At 44.3% G+C, this 14,694-nt stretch overlaps 1 protein-coding gene across 1 annotated transcript in view; it reads right to left on the bottom strand.

Moving 5' to 3' along the window:
* dcdc2 (doublecortin domain containing 2) overlaps positions 1–14,330 on the bottom strand; it is a 110,867-nt gene extending 96,537 nt beyond the window's left edge. The window contains exons 1-2 of the mRNA XM_033039931.1: positions 13,765–14,330; positions 6,228–6,279 (exon numbers count right to left, since the gene is read on the bottom strand). Of these exons, the coding sequence (XP_032895822.1) occupies positions 6,228–6,279; positions 13,765–14,051 (339 nt within the window). The 5' untranslated portion in view covers positions 14,052–14,330. The remainder of the gene's footprint in view (positions 1–6,227; positions 6,280–13,764) is intronic.
* Positions 14,331–14,694: the final 364 nt, after the last annotated feature.

Genomic DNA, 14,694 nt, shown 5'->3' with positions numbered 1-14,694 from the left:
CACCTGGATTTGTGCCCATTTCTCGCTTTTCCCCTCCCCCTGTCCCCTTCCACCTAAATTCTTCTGGCTTCACAATGCGCAACCTTTCCATCCTTATCTCACACTCCTGATTATTCCACACTGAAATGATCAGTGAAATGATCATTTTTACTGTCTTCATTTGTGGCCTTCATCCAACCATCTACCTATCATAGAAACATAGAAACATAGAAAATAGGTGCAGGAGGTCATTCGGCCCTTCGAGCCAGCACCGCCATTCATTGTGATCATGGCTGATCGTCCCCTATCAATAACCCGTGCCTGCCTTCTCCCCATAATCCCTTGACTCCACTAGCCCCTAGAGCTCTATCTAACTCTCTTTTAAATCCAACCAGTGACTTGGCCTCCACTGCCCTCTGTGGCAGGGAATTCCATAAGTTCACAACTCTCTAGGTGAAAAAGTGTTTTCTCACCTCAGTCTTAAATTACCTCCCCTTTATTCTAAGACTGTGGCCCCTGGTCCTGGACTCGTCCAACATTGGGAACATTTTTCCTGCATCTAGCTTGTCCAGTCCTTTTATAATTTTATATGTTTCTATAAGATCCCCCTCATCCTTCTTAACTCCAGTGAATACAAGCCTAGTCTTTTCAATCTTTCCTCATATGACAACATATCAAAAACTCTCCTGACCTATATCTACCTATCACTTGCCAGGCTTTGTCCTGCTCCCATCTCTCTTCCAGTTTTCTCCCTCCCCCACAGTCAGTCTAAAGAAGGATCCCGACACGAAACGTCACCTCTCCATAGTTCTCCAGAGATGTTGACTGAACCGCTTAGTTACTTCAGCACTCTTTTTTTTCTTCTTTTTCAAAAAAAAGCATCTGCAGTTCCATGTGTCTCCACCTACATATCTACTGCCTTTGGTTTACATTTAAACCCCACTGTTATCACACCCTTTCTTTTGGCATGTAAAGTTCAAGTTGAAGTTCGCATTTATTGTCACTTAGCCAATTAAGGTACAGTGAAATTTGAGTCACCACACAGTCATACTAAGTGAAAAGAACACAATACACACATAAAATAAAATTTAACATAAACATACACCACAGTGGAATCAACATTCCTCACTGTGATGGAAGGCAATAAAGTTCAGTCATCTTCCTCCTTTGTTCACCCATGGTCGGGGCCTTTGCGCCTTCCGCAGTTCGCCGCTACAGACGGTCGGATGTTCAGGCCCTCTCGTCGGGATGATCGAAACTCCGACGTTGGGACGGATCAGAACACTCCTCGGCATGGAGTTCCCGAGCCGGCCGCTTCTTACAGGAGACCACAGCTTCACGGTGTTAAAAGTCCACAGGCCCCGCGGTCCGAGCACTTCCTCTGCCGATCCTTGGTAAAGGATCGCAGCTCCGTGATGTTAAAGTCCGTGCCGTGACTGCGGCTTGCAGCTCCAGGCCGGTCTCCAGGAAAGGCCGCAATACTCCAGTTGTTAGGCCGCGGTGGGGGGGGCGGAGATTATACACTGAGAAAGTCGCATCTCCGTCGAGATGTGACTGAAAAAAATGTCCCCTATTCCCCCCCCCCCCCCCCACATAAACCAACCAAGAAACATTGAAACACACATTTAAAACATACTTACAATAATAAAAACATAGAAGGGACGTGACTGACTTCTGGCAAGGCAGCCATTGTTGGCGCCACCCGGTGGTACCAGTAAACTACTTGTTCCAAACAAACAGACAAATGGGCAGCACGGTGGAGCAGCGGTAGAGCCGTTGCCTTACAGCACCAGAGACCCAGGTTCGATCCTGACTATGGGTGCTTGTCTGTACGGAGTTTGGACGTTCTTCCCGTAACCTGTATGCATTTTCTCCGAGATCTTCAGTTTCTCCCCACACTCCAAAGGCATACAGGTTTGCAGGTTAATTGGCTTGATGTAAATGTAAAATTGTCCCTAGTGTGTGTTGGGTAGTGTTAATCTGCGGGGATTGTTGGTTGGTGCTTCGCTGGGTCAAAGGGCCAGGTTCCGCGCTGTATCTCGAAACTAAACATACCGATAGAGATTGGTTGCTCTGACATCTGCAACACAAATTCCAATATTTTACGTGGTGCTGTCCAAAGACCCAAGCTTTGAAACGCTGACGTGATTGTCTGCTGTATTTGCCGCTGACAGTGGATGGAATTTGGCATTTTCAGCAGCATCATCAATGAATTCTCAATATACTCCAAGTCATTCACAAATTCCCAGACGACTCCACCATAGTGGGCCGAATATCAATAGTAACATAGAAACATAGAAAATAGGTGCAGGAGTAGGCCATTCGGCCCTTTGGGCCAGCACCGCCATTCAATATGATCATGGCTGATCATCCAGAATTGGTACCCCATTCCTGCTTTCTCCCCATATCCCTTGATTCCGTTAGCCCTAAGAGCTATATCTAACTCTCTCTTGAATACATCCAGTGAATTGGCCTCCACTGCCTCCTGTGGCAGAGAATTCCACAGATTCACAACTCTCTGGCTGAAAAGGTTTTTCCTCATCTCAGTCATAAATGGCCTACTCATTATTCTTAAACTGTGACCCCTGATTCTGGACTCCCCCAACATCGGGAACATTTTTCCTGCATCTAGCCTGTCCAATCCCTTAAGAATTTTATATGTTCCTACGAGACCATGTGGGAACCCGTTGGGTTCACACGGGAGGGCTGGTCCCCCAACGCAATATTCCACCTCTCCACTAATTCCAATATTGGTGGCCAGTGGGGGTGGGGGCGGGGGGGGCTTTCTGGAGCGCTAGTATGGGTATTTTGGGCTGGACTGGTTTCCAGAGGGCTAGTATGGACATTGTGGGCCAAATGGATTCTTGGGGTGACAGCTCAGTCACTCAAGCCTGATGTGCTGATGTGAGCTCACTTACGGCTGATGGGCGAGCAGTTGACTCACGGCTATTCCTTGAAATTTCATTTCAAGCAGGGTGCAAGGCCACCGAATTCAAGTACAATTTCATACCACTTCAAGCAGGGTGCAGGGCCACCAAACTCAAGTGCAGTTTCCTACCACTTCAAGCAGGGTGCAGGGCCACCAAACTCGTGCAGTTTCCTACCACTTCAAGCAGGGTGCAGGGCCACCAAACTCAAGTGCAATTTCATGCCACTTCAAGCAGGACACAATGCCACCAAATGCTAGTGCTGTTTAATGCCATGTCAAGCAGGGTGCAAGGCCACCAAATTCAAGTGCAATTTCATACCACTTCAAGCAGGGTGCAAGACAACCAAATTGAAGTGCAGTTTCATACCATTTCAAGCAGGGTGCAAGGCCACCAAATTCAAGTGTAGTTTCAAACCATTTCATGCAGGATGCAAGGCCACTAAATTCAAATGCAGTTTCATACCATTTCATGCAGGGTGCAAGGCCACCACATTCAAATGCAGTTTCATACCATTTAAAGCAGGGTGAAACCACCATAAAACCACCATAAAACCACCATAAAACCACACCAAACACCACATAAACACCACACTCATGGTTCAGTAGAAATTCAGTGTGTTCAGTTGATTCACAGCTCAGGCAGTCATGACCTCTCCATCCCCCTTCTTGCAGAGACTGAGCCACACCTACACTTCCGGGTTTTATAATCCCCCCCCCCCCCCCCCCCCCCTCCCACCGGAAGGGCTGTGGCCTTCATGGCGTGATTAACAGGAGAGAGATTCTCAACATTTTTTTAAACACTAATAACACTTTTATTTTTAATTGATGGGAAGAATCCTCTGCACCTGATGAGCAGAGGGGGACTGAGTAAGATGGCTAAAAATCACAGCAGTAAGTGGTAGCATTTTATCTAAAATCAATATACAGTGCAAACAGGAAGTTGTCAAGTTACCACTAACAACCATTTGCAGTGCAGCATTTCAAAGCAGTTACCACCATCAACAACCATTTGCAGTGCAGCGTTTCAAAGCAGTTACCACCACCAACAACCATTTGCAGTGCAGCATTTCAAAGCACTTACCACCACCAACAACGATTTTGCATTGCAGCATTTCAAAGTACTTTCCACCACCAACAACCATTTGCAGTGCACATTTCAAAGCAACCACATTTTCATTTTCAAACCACATTAAGGGCACTCACAGTTGAGTAGACATGTGTTCAGTGTTATTCACAGCTCAGAGAGACGTGACCCTCTCGCTTCCTCCATCTTGCAGAGACTGAGTGAGGCACAACACTTCCGTGTTTTATAGTCCATACCCCCTCCCACCAGCAGGGGCAGCAGAGAGAATGTCAACATTTTTTAAACATTAATAACTCTTTTATTTTTCAGCGATGGGAAAAATCCTCTTGTCCTGCGCAGCGGAGGGGGACTGAGTAAGATGGCCAAAAATCACAGCCGTAAGTGGCAGCGTTTTTTCAAAAATCATGAAACAGAAAAACAGGAAGTAGTCAAGATCTTACTTTTAGTAATATAGATAAGATATCCTCTCATCCTTCTGAATATATGCCCAGTCGATCCATTATTTCAAATAATGATGAGACAGAGTACAGGAAGGAGATTGAGAACCTTGTAACCTGTGTCAAGACAACAACCTTTCTCTCAATGCCAGCAAGACAAAGGAGATATTGATCAACATCAGGAAGCAAAGCAGTACCCATTCATTGACAGCACCAAAGTAGAAATGGTTGAAAGCTTCAAGTTCCAAGGAGTAAAATCATCAGCAACATGGCCTGGATTAGCCATATAGAAGCAATGACCAAGAAAGCACACCAACGCCTCTACTTCCGTAGAACACTTAGGAAGTTCGGCATATCCCCAACAACTCTCACCAACTTAGAACTTTGCCGTAGAAAACATTTTACCGGGATGCGTCACAGCTTGGTTTGGGAACAGCTCCATCCAAGACCGCAAGAAATTGCAATGAATTGTGGACGCATCCCAGACCATCACACAAACCAATCTCCCTTCCATCGACTCTGTTTATACCTCACGCTGCCTCGGCAAGGCCAGCAGCATGATTAATGACAAGTCGCACCCTCTACACTCCCTCTTCTCCCCTCAGGAAAGAGACACAGGAAAGAGACACAGAAGTGTGAAAACACATACCTTCAGTTTCAGGGACAGCTTCTTCCCAGCTGTTATCAGGCAACTGAACCATCCTACCAACAACTAGAGACTTTATCTTGCACTATACAATATTCCCTTTATCTTGATTCTGTACACTGGGGACGCCTTGATTGTAATCATATATAATCTTTCTGCTGACTGTATAGTGCGCAGCAAAAAGCTTATCACTGTACCTCGGTACACATGACAATAAACTAAACTAAACTTGTAGGTCATGAAATGCGAGGGTTTTGGAGCTCATTATTTTAAGATTGTACCACTTTGTTCTGACTTCATCAGTGGAAATCGTTATTCTATATCTATCTCATTAATTCCCTCCACATTTCAAATGTCTCAATTAGATCACCCATCAATCATCTAAGCTTTTGAAAGTAACAGTTAAATTAATGGAACTTCTAAATTTGAAATTCATATTTTCATCCTTCAAACCCCGGCATCTCTCCGGTGTAGATACACAAAATGCTGGTGTAACTCAGCGGGTCAGGCAACATCTGTGGAGAAAAGGAATAGGCGACGTTTGGGGCGGCAACCGGAAGGTAGCCGGTTCGAATCCCGCTTGGAGTGCATACTGTCGTTGTGTCCTTGGGCAAGACATTTCACCCACCTTTGCCTGTGTGTGAATGTGTGTGAATGTGTGTGAGTGATTGGTGGTGGTCAGAGGGGCCGTAGGCACAGATTGGCAGCCACGCTTCCGTCAGTCTGCCCCAGGGCAGCTGTAGCTACAGAAGTAGCTTACCACCACCGAGTGTGACTGAGGAGTGAATGAATAATGCGATGTAAAGCGCCTTGAGTATTAGAAAGGCGCTATATAAATCCCATCCATTATTATTATTATTAGAACCATTCTTCAGACCTGAAACGCCACCTATTCCCTTTCTCCAGAGATGCTGCCTGACCTGCTGAGTTACTCCAGCATTTTGTGTCTATCTTCAGTATAAACCAGCATTTGCAGTTCCTTCCTACACATCTCTCTGGTGTATCTGGGCCGCACCAAGGCCAATGTAAACATCCAGACTTGGTCAGGTACCCACAGAGGGATTTGTAATGCAAATCAACATGTCTTCATGTTATAATAAATTACACTTTGAAATATGACACAGCTAAACAGCAATAAATGTTGGCACGTACCAGTCCATCTTTTGGCAGTGGCTTTGTCTTCTTTATTCCAATCTGAATATAACTGGAAAGAAGAACATGCGTGGTTACTTGCTTTTCTTCATATCAAGTCAAGTCGTCAAGTTTATTTGTCACATACACATACAAGATTGAATGCAACATCTCCAAGTTTGCGGATGACACGAAGCTGGGGGGCAGTGTTAGCTGTGAGGAGGATGCTAGGAGGCTGCAAGGTGACGTGGATAGGCTGGGTGAGTGGGCAAATGCATGGCAGATGCAGTATAATGTGGATAAATGTGAGGTTATCCACTTTGGTGGCAAAAACAGGAAAGTAGATTATTATCTGAATGGTGGCCGATTAGGAAAGGGGGAGATGCAACGAGACCTGGGTGTCATGGTACACCAGTCATTAAAAGTAGGCATGCAGGTGCAGCAGGCAGTGAAGAAGGCGAATGGTATGTTAGCATTCATAGCAAACGGATTTGAGTATAGGAGCAGGGAGGTTCTACTGCAGTTGTACAGGGTCTTGGTGAGACCACACCTGGAGTATTGCGTACAGTTTTGGTCTCCTAATCTGAGGAAAGACATTCTTGCCATAGAGGGAGTACAGAGAAGGTTCACCAGACTGATTCCTGGGATGGCAGGACTTTCATATGAAGAAAGACTGGATAGACTCGGTTTGTACTCGCTAGAATTTAGAAGATTGAGGGGGGATCTTATAGAGACTTACAAAATTCTTAAGGGGTTGGACAGGCTAGATGCAGGAAGATTGTTCCCGATGTTGGGGAAGTCCAGAACAAGGGGTCACAGTTTAAGGATAAGGGGGAAATCTTTTAGGACCGAGATGAGGAAAGCTTTTTTCACACACAGAGTGGTGAATCTCTGGAATTCTCTGCCGCAGAAGGTAGTTGAGGCCAGTTCATTGGCTATATTTAAGAGGGAGTTAGATGTGGCCCTTGTGGCTAAAGGGATCAGGGGGTATGGAGAGAAGGCAGGTACAGGATACTGAGTTGGATGATCAGCCATGATCATATTGAATGGCAGTGCAGGCTCGAAGGGCCGAATGGCCTACTCCTGCATCTATTTTCTATGTAAGATGTGCAGTGAAATGAAAGTGGCTATGCCTGCGGATTGTGCAAAAAACCACAGAACAGAATAGAACAGAATCAGTATTTACATGTTGGAGAAAAAAACACAACAATTTTAAAAAGACACATCACAACAGTAAATTAGTACAGTAAATTAGTCCCTGGTGAGATAAGAGTTTACAGTCCTGATGGCCTGTGGGAAGAAACTCCGTCTCATCCTCTCTGTTTTCACGGCATGACAGCGGAGGCGTTTGCCTGACCGTAGCAGCTGGAACAGTCCGTTGCTGGGGTGGTAGGGGTCTCCCATAATGTCCATATCAGTGAGTGAAAGCATTTTATAATAAAGTACAGTGATATCAGAGTGAAACATGAGACATGTTTTCCAATCTCTCTGGTTCTTTGACGCTCAGCAGGGAGGTACACAAGAATGACGGTGCCGAAGTGGAGATGGTTGAAAGCTTCAAGTTCCTCTGAATAAATGTCACCAGTAATTCGTTCTGGACCAGCTACATCGACGCAACAGGCAAGAAAGCACACCATCACCCCTACTTCCTTAGGATGAGGAAGTTTAGAATGTCCCCAACAACCCTTACCAACTTCTACAGATGCGCCATAGAAAGCATGTTATCGGGATGCATCACAGCATGGTTTGGGAACAGCTCTGTCCAAGACCACAAGAAATGCAGAGAATTGTAAAGGGAGTCCAAACCATCACACAAACCGATCTCCTTTACATCGTTTCCTCCCAGGTGTTATCAGGCAAATGAACCCCCCTCTCACCAACTAGAGTGTGAACCTGCCCTCATTGGAGACCTTCAAACTATCTTTAATTGGACTTTGCTGGGATTTATCTTGCATTAAATGTTATCCCCTTCATCCTGTATCTGTACACTGTGGACGACTTGATTATAATCATGTATAGTCATTTCGCTGACTGGATAGGACGCGACAAAAATCTTTTCATTGTACCTCAGTCAGCGCGACAATAATAAACTAAACTGAAATGTAAAAAAGAATCAAAGGATAAATGAAACGCAAAAGATCCTTGCAGAACCATATGAAATATAATGTGGAAAAGTTTTATAATTCACTTTGGGAGAAAAGATTAAATACTGGAGGGTTTTTTTGAACGCCAAGAAATTGAGAGGTGTTCATAGGTACCTTGCTGTTCTTGTACATTAATCACTGACTATTTACATGCAAGTATCACAAGAATCATAAGGTCTTTTATTTGAGGTAAAACCAAGAACCAGAGGAAATAGGTTCAAGGTGCGAAGGGCAAGATTCAATAGAATTTTAAAACTTACTTGGACAAATACATGGATAGAAAACGTCTAGATGGATATGGGCTGGCATGGACAAGTTGGGCCTGTTTCCATGCAGTTTGACTATGATTCCAATAATAAAGGTATGCACTATTACAAGTAGATTTGAGAACAAGAGTAGAGATGCCTTAATGCAATTAACAAGGATTGCACATGTGTTATTTTTCACAGGTCTGGTCTCCAAACCCAAGGAATATATAGATGCAATAAACAGAGTCAAGAATCAAGTGTGTTCGATTGTGATAATAAATAGAACAATGGAATTCTTAGGTGTTACAGCTAACATGCCCATTAATGCAATACCACAAAAATAAATACAGAATAAGCAATAATGCAATGTTAATAATTAATGATTCATCTAATTGATTTCTAAGATGGGGGGTGGTTTATTTTATGAGGAAGATTAAGAAGAAACTCTTTACTCAGAGGGTGGTGAATCTGTGGAATTTGTTACCACAAACAGCTGTGGAGGCCAAGTCTATGGATATTGAGTCGGAGATTGAGAGATTCTTGATTAGTACGGGATATGGGGAGAAGGCAGGAGAATCGGGTTGAGAGGGAAAGACAGATCAGCCAAGATTGAATGGCAGAGTAGACATGATGAGCTGAATGGCCTAATTCTGCTCCTAGAATTTATGAAACATGCAAAATCCTTATGGACCTTGACAGCATGATGCAAAAATTCTGTGCTCACCGATTGGGATGTCTAGAACCAGGGACCACAGTGTCAGAATAAGGAGTCAGAATAAGCGGTCAAGCTTTGACATTCTCTACCCATAAGGGGAATTCTAGAAACATAGAAACATAGAAAAGAGGTGCAGGAGGAGGCCATTCGGCCCTTCGAGCCAGCACCGCCATTCATTATGATCATGACTGATCGTCCCCTATCAATAACCCGTGCCTGCCCATATGTTTTATAGTTGAACATATCCAAGAGAAAGGTTGATAGATTTTTCAATATTAAGGAAATTGAGGGAATGGGTTTCATGCAGGAAAGAGGGTTGAGATTAACAATCAGCCATGCAATTGAAACATCAGAAAGCAGGCACGCAGGGCTGAATGACCTAGTCCTGTTTTTATTCCCATCTTGCTATATAGAACTAACTATAGTTTCTTTATGTTGCATCCTTGACATGGATTTATCCATTAACACCCCTCCTTCCACAGGGTCACAGGGAGAACATACAAACTCTGTACAGACAGCACCCGTAGTCAGGGTCTCTGGCACTGAGATTCAGATTCAGATTCAATTTTAATTGTCATTGTCAGTGTACAGTACAGAGACAACGAAATGCATTTAGCATCTCCCTGGTAGAGCGGCATAGCAAATGATTTGAATAAATAATAATAAGTGATAATAAGTGTCCGGGGGGTGGGGGGGTGATTAGCAGTCACCGAGGTACGTTGTTGAGTAGAGTGACAGCCGCCGGGTAGAGTGACAGCCGCCGAGTAGAGTGACAGCCGCCACTGTTGTGCCACTATGTCGCCCGTTCTTCTGAATCACCTCATATATTTCCACTTTGTACTCCATCTGCTCTGTTGACCTGACCACTCATATTTCCACTTAAGTTTATCATCAGTAAGCTCAGAAATATTGCAATTAGAGCCCTCATTCAAATCATTGACATTGATTACGAATAGCTGGGGTCCGAGTGCCAGGTGCAGTACCCGATTAGTTATAGCCTACATCCTGTTACAGCCTGCATGCCATTATCAGGCAACTGAATCATCCTACCTCAACTAGAGAGCAGTCCTGAACTACTATCTACCTCATTGGTGACCCTCAGACTGGCTTTGATCGGACTTTACTAGCTTTGCCTTGCGCTAAATCATATTCCCTTATCATGTATCTGTACACTGTAAATGGCTCGATTGTAATCATGTATAGTCTTTCAGCTGACTGGTTGGCACGCAAGAAAAGTTTTTCACTGTACCTCGGTACACATGACAATACACTATACTGAACTAAACATGAGATCTAAATTACACACATGAAAGAAAAAAAATAACTTTCTCTCTTCGTACTATCGTAATTTGTAAAGGTTAACGGTGGTAAAGTTACTGTAGGGATGCACAATTTAAAAAATAACCTAAACATTGGCATTGTAAAATTTAAGTTTTAATTCACTGGCAGTATTGAAAAACATACCAGCCTTTTGTTTGAGAACAGAACATGGATTATATGGATAGGTCAGAGGGATTATGGGCGAAGTAGGACTAGAGCAGATGGGACATGTTGGCCGATGTGGGCAAGTTGGGCCGAAGGGCCTGTTTCCACACTGTATCACTCTATGACTCCATAACAGAACCTGCATGAACAACAACATATTTACAAGATGAATTGGCAACTGAATGCACATTGTTTGGCTCTTGAGAATAACTGTCGTACTTGGACTTCGCTATTATGGTGACAATGATTAATTTTGCAGGTAATTTAATTTAGAAATAGATATATTGAAATGTGGAGGTAGATAAATATTTCAGAGATGGAGGAATTGAGGGTTAAGGGGAACTGGCACAGAAGTGTTGATCTATATATGAGTTCATCTATTGATTAGTATGAGTGTCAAGGGTTATGAGGAGTAGGCCTGAGAATGGGGTTGGGAGGGAAAGATAGATCAACCACGAAAGAATGGCAGAGTAGACTAGATGGGCCAAATGGCCTAATTCTGCTCCTATCACATGAACTTATGAACATACTCTAATATACTAATGTAATTTTAGAGTACAACACTTCAAAGCGACTTTATTCATATTAATGTTAGGAACACTGAACTTCCATTTCATTGTGTTCTTTACATTGTTTTGTTCAACTTTGTGGGTTAATTTATTTCCAGTTCAAACAACGTGTGTTTGTTGCTGCAACACTGCTATGGACTCACTTCACTAGGTTTTCTGAATGGCGGAACGCACTTGGAACCCGACAACTTTAGTTAAACCCATCCATTTTACATGAACAAAGTCTGAAACTTTTTTTTTTGACAAAGACGCTGACTTTGTATTTGACCCACTAAAATGGCAATAAATAATTACTATAGATGATAATGGCTAAATTACATGTTTCCAAGTGACATAAATCCCTCTGGGCCTTGAAAATCCTGAAGATAGACAGAAAAAGCTGAAGTAACTCAGCAGGACAGGCAGCATCTCTGGAGAGAAGGAATGGGTGATGTTTCGGGTCAAGACTGCTCTTCAGACTGAAGAAGGGTCTCGACCTGAAATGTCACCCGTTCCTTCTGCCCAGAGATGCTGCCTGTCCCACTGAGTTACTCCAGCTTTTTGTGTCTATCTTCGGTTTAAGCCAGCATTTGCCGTATATATATTTTTTCTCTCTCTCTCTCCCTGCTTAACAGAGCAACAGAACAAAAACAGCAGTCAGCAGAAATCATGTTTGGAGCCAGTGTATTACACGGGCCACTTTGAAAAGTATTCGATTGTTAGAATATGGATGATGAGGAATTTCTTTAGACTGAAGGTAGAATTGATTGCCTCAGATAGCTTTGGAGACCAAGACATTGGGTATTTTTAAAGTAGATGTTGATAGATTCTTGATTCGTAAGGGCATCACAGGAGAAGGCAGGAGAATGTGGTTGAGAGGGAAAAATTGATCAGCCATGATCGAATGGTGGAGTAGATCCGATGGGCTGAATGGCCTAATTACGTTCCTTTGTCTTACGTTTTTTGGTATTCTCAATAATTAACTGAATCTAAATATTGTGCATTAACAGTGCATAATATATGTCCCTTCATATAAAGATATAGGCAAGCACATATGTATCAATGCACATAATATGGTGCTTCTTAATAGCTGTCAAAATAATATTGTTTATATTGTACAAATAGCAGGGACTGAATATTTTTTTTTTCCACCATTTACAGTTTAACTTTATTTAAATTTAATGTGAATGGACCTAACCCTAATCATTTAGTTTTAGACAATAGACATTATGTGCAGGAGTAGGCCAATTCGGCCCTTCGAACCAGCACCGCCATTCAATATGATCGTGTCTGATCATCCACAATCAGTATCCCGTTCCTGCCTTCTCCCCATATCCCCTGACTCCGCTATCTTTAAGAGCTCTATCTAACTCTCTCTTGAAAGCATCCTGAGAATCGGCCTCCACTGCCTTTTGAGGCAGAGAATTCCTCAGACTCACAACTCTCCGTGTGAAAACGTTTTTCCTCGTCACTGTTCTAAATGGCTTACCCCTTATTCTTAAACTGTGGCTCCATTTGCTTCATTGTAATTAAGTGCGAATAAATCTTATTCATGAATAACAGTGCATAACCATTTACATTTGTTGTCGATTTTAATTTAGTGTGGATAGATCTTATATCTAAGTACTATAATATGATTAATATTTAACAGTGCATGTAAAACAGTGCATAACCATTTACAGTTTTTGTTTATTTTAATTTAATGTGAATAAATCCTAACCCTAACCCTTTACAGTTTTTGTATATCTAAATTTAGTAGAGATCGTATTTCTAAGTGCTGCAGTGTGTGTAAACGGGATGCATCACAGCTCGGTTTGGGACCAGTCCATCCAAAACTGCAAGATATTGTAGCGAATTGTGAATGCAGCCCAGACAATCACACAAACCAACCTCCCTTCCATTGACTCCATTTATACCTAGGTCATAGAAACATAGAACATAAGTGTAGGAGTAGGCCATTCGAACCTTCGAATATGATCATGGCTGATCATCCAGAATCAGTACCCCGTTCCTGCTTTCTCCCCATATCCCTTGATTCCGTTGGCCACAAGAGCTATATCTAACCCTCTCTTGAATACATCCATTGAATTGGCCTCCACTGCCTTCTGTGGCAAATAACTAAACTGTTAAACTAAACTGAATATTAGGATCTCAACCCGAAACGTCGCCAATTCCTTCTCTCCATAGATGCTGCCTCACCCGCTGAGTTACTCCAGCATTTTGTGTCTACCTTGAATAATGCATTATAAAGTGCATGTATAACAGTGCATGACCCTTGCAGTTTCTGTTGATTTTAAGTCAGCATGGATCGATCTCATAAGGACTGTATAGTATAGTATAGTATAGTATAGTATATACTGATTTCCAGTCAGATAGAAGTAGATGGGTTACTAGCGGTTCACACACTCACTCACTCACTCGAGTTTCTTGAACTTCTCCTTGCCTCCCGCCACGTACTGCTTGCCGCTGTCCAGCTCCTGCAGCTGGTAAACGCGGTGTCCCTGCAGCGGTGTGTAGATGTTGCGGACGGCGCCGAACGGCGGCTCCAGCCCGTTGGTCACCTCCTTGAGGAACGCCTCGAACGTGGACATCCGCCGCTCGTTGATCACGAACTTTCTGCCGGCGAAGAAGGGGTCCCCGTTGCGGTAAACCCGCACACTCTTCACCGCCGGCTGCGACAGAAAGCTCGGCTTGGCCGCTGCCATAGCCAGCGTTGGAGGGACTGGGGACCGGGGACCGGGGAGAAGTGAGACACAGAGGTAGGGGAGAGAGGGCAAGGGCAAAATACTTCTCCAACTGGCCGATTAGTGTTACATTTGGGACTGCAGGGGCCCGGGGGGGGAAGCGTTGCGGGAAGCGGCCGGAGTTGCCACTCACTCGGTGGGGAAATGTATCCACTGCTTTGAACTGCAACACTCCGCCGTGTCCCGGGCAACTGTGCATGTGAGTTCCAGCGTCCCCAAGGCAACGCAACGCCGTGGAGCTCGGCTACACACGTGTGTGTGTGTGGAGGCTGCGCCGCTCCCTCTCCCTCTCCCTCTCCCCGCCCTCCTCCTCCTCCTCCTCCTCTCCCCTCTGCTCCTCTCCCCCTCTCCTCCACTCCCCCCTCTGCTCCTCTCCCCCTCTACTCCTCTCCCCCTCTACTCCTCTCCCCCCTCACCTCCTCCTCTCCCCCCTCTGCTCCTCTCCCCCTCTCCTCCTCTCCCCCTCTACTCCTCTCCCCCTCTACTCCTCTCCCCCTCACCTCCTCTCCCCCCTCTCCTCCTCTCCCCCTCTCATCCTCTCCCCCCTAGCCTCCTCTCCCCCTCTCATCCTCTCCCCCTCTCCTCCTCTCCCCCTCTACTCCTC

The sequence above is a fragment of the Amblyraja radiata genome, chromosome 2 (genome assembly GCF_010909765.2).
Source record: "Amblyraja radiata isolate CabotCenter1 chromosome 2, sAmbRad1.1.pri, whole genome shotgun sequence".
NCBI lineage: Eukaryota > Metazoa > Chordata > Chondrichthyes > Rajiformes > Rajidae > Amblyraja > Amblyraja radiata.
This window is presented reverse-complemented; position numbering and strand designations above follow the sequence as displayed.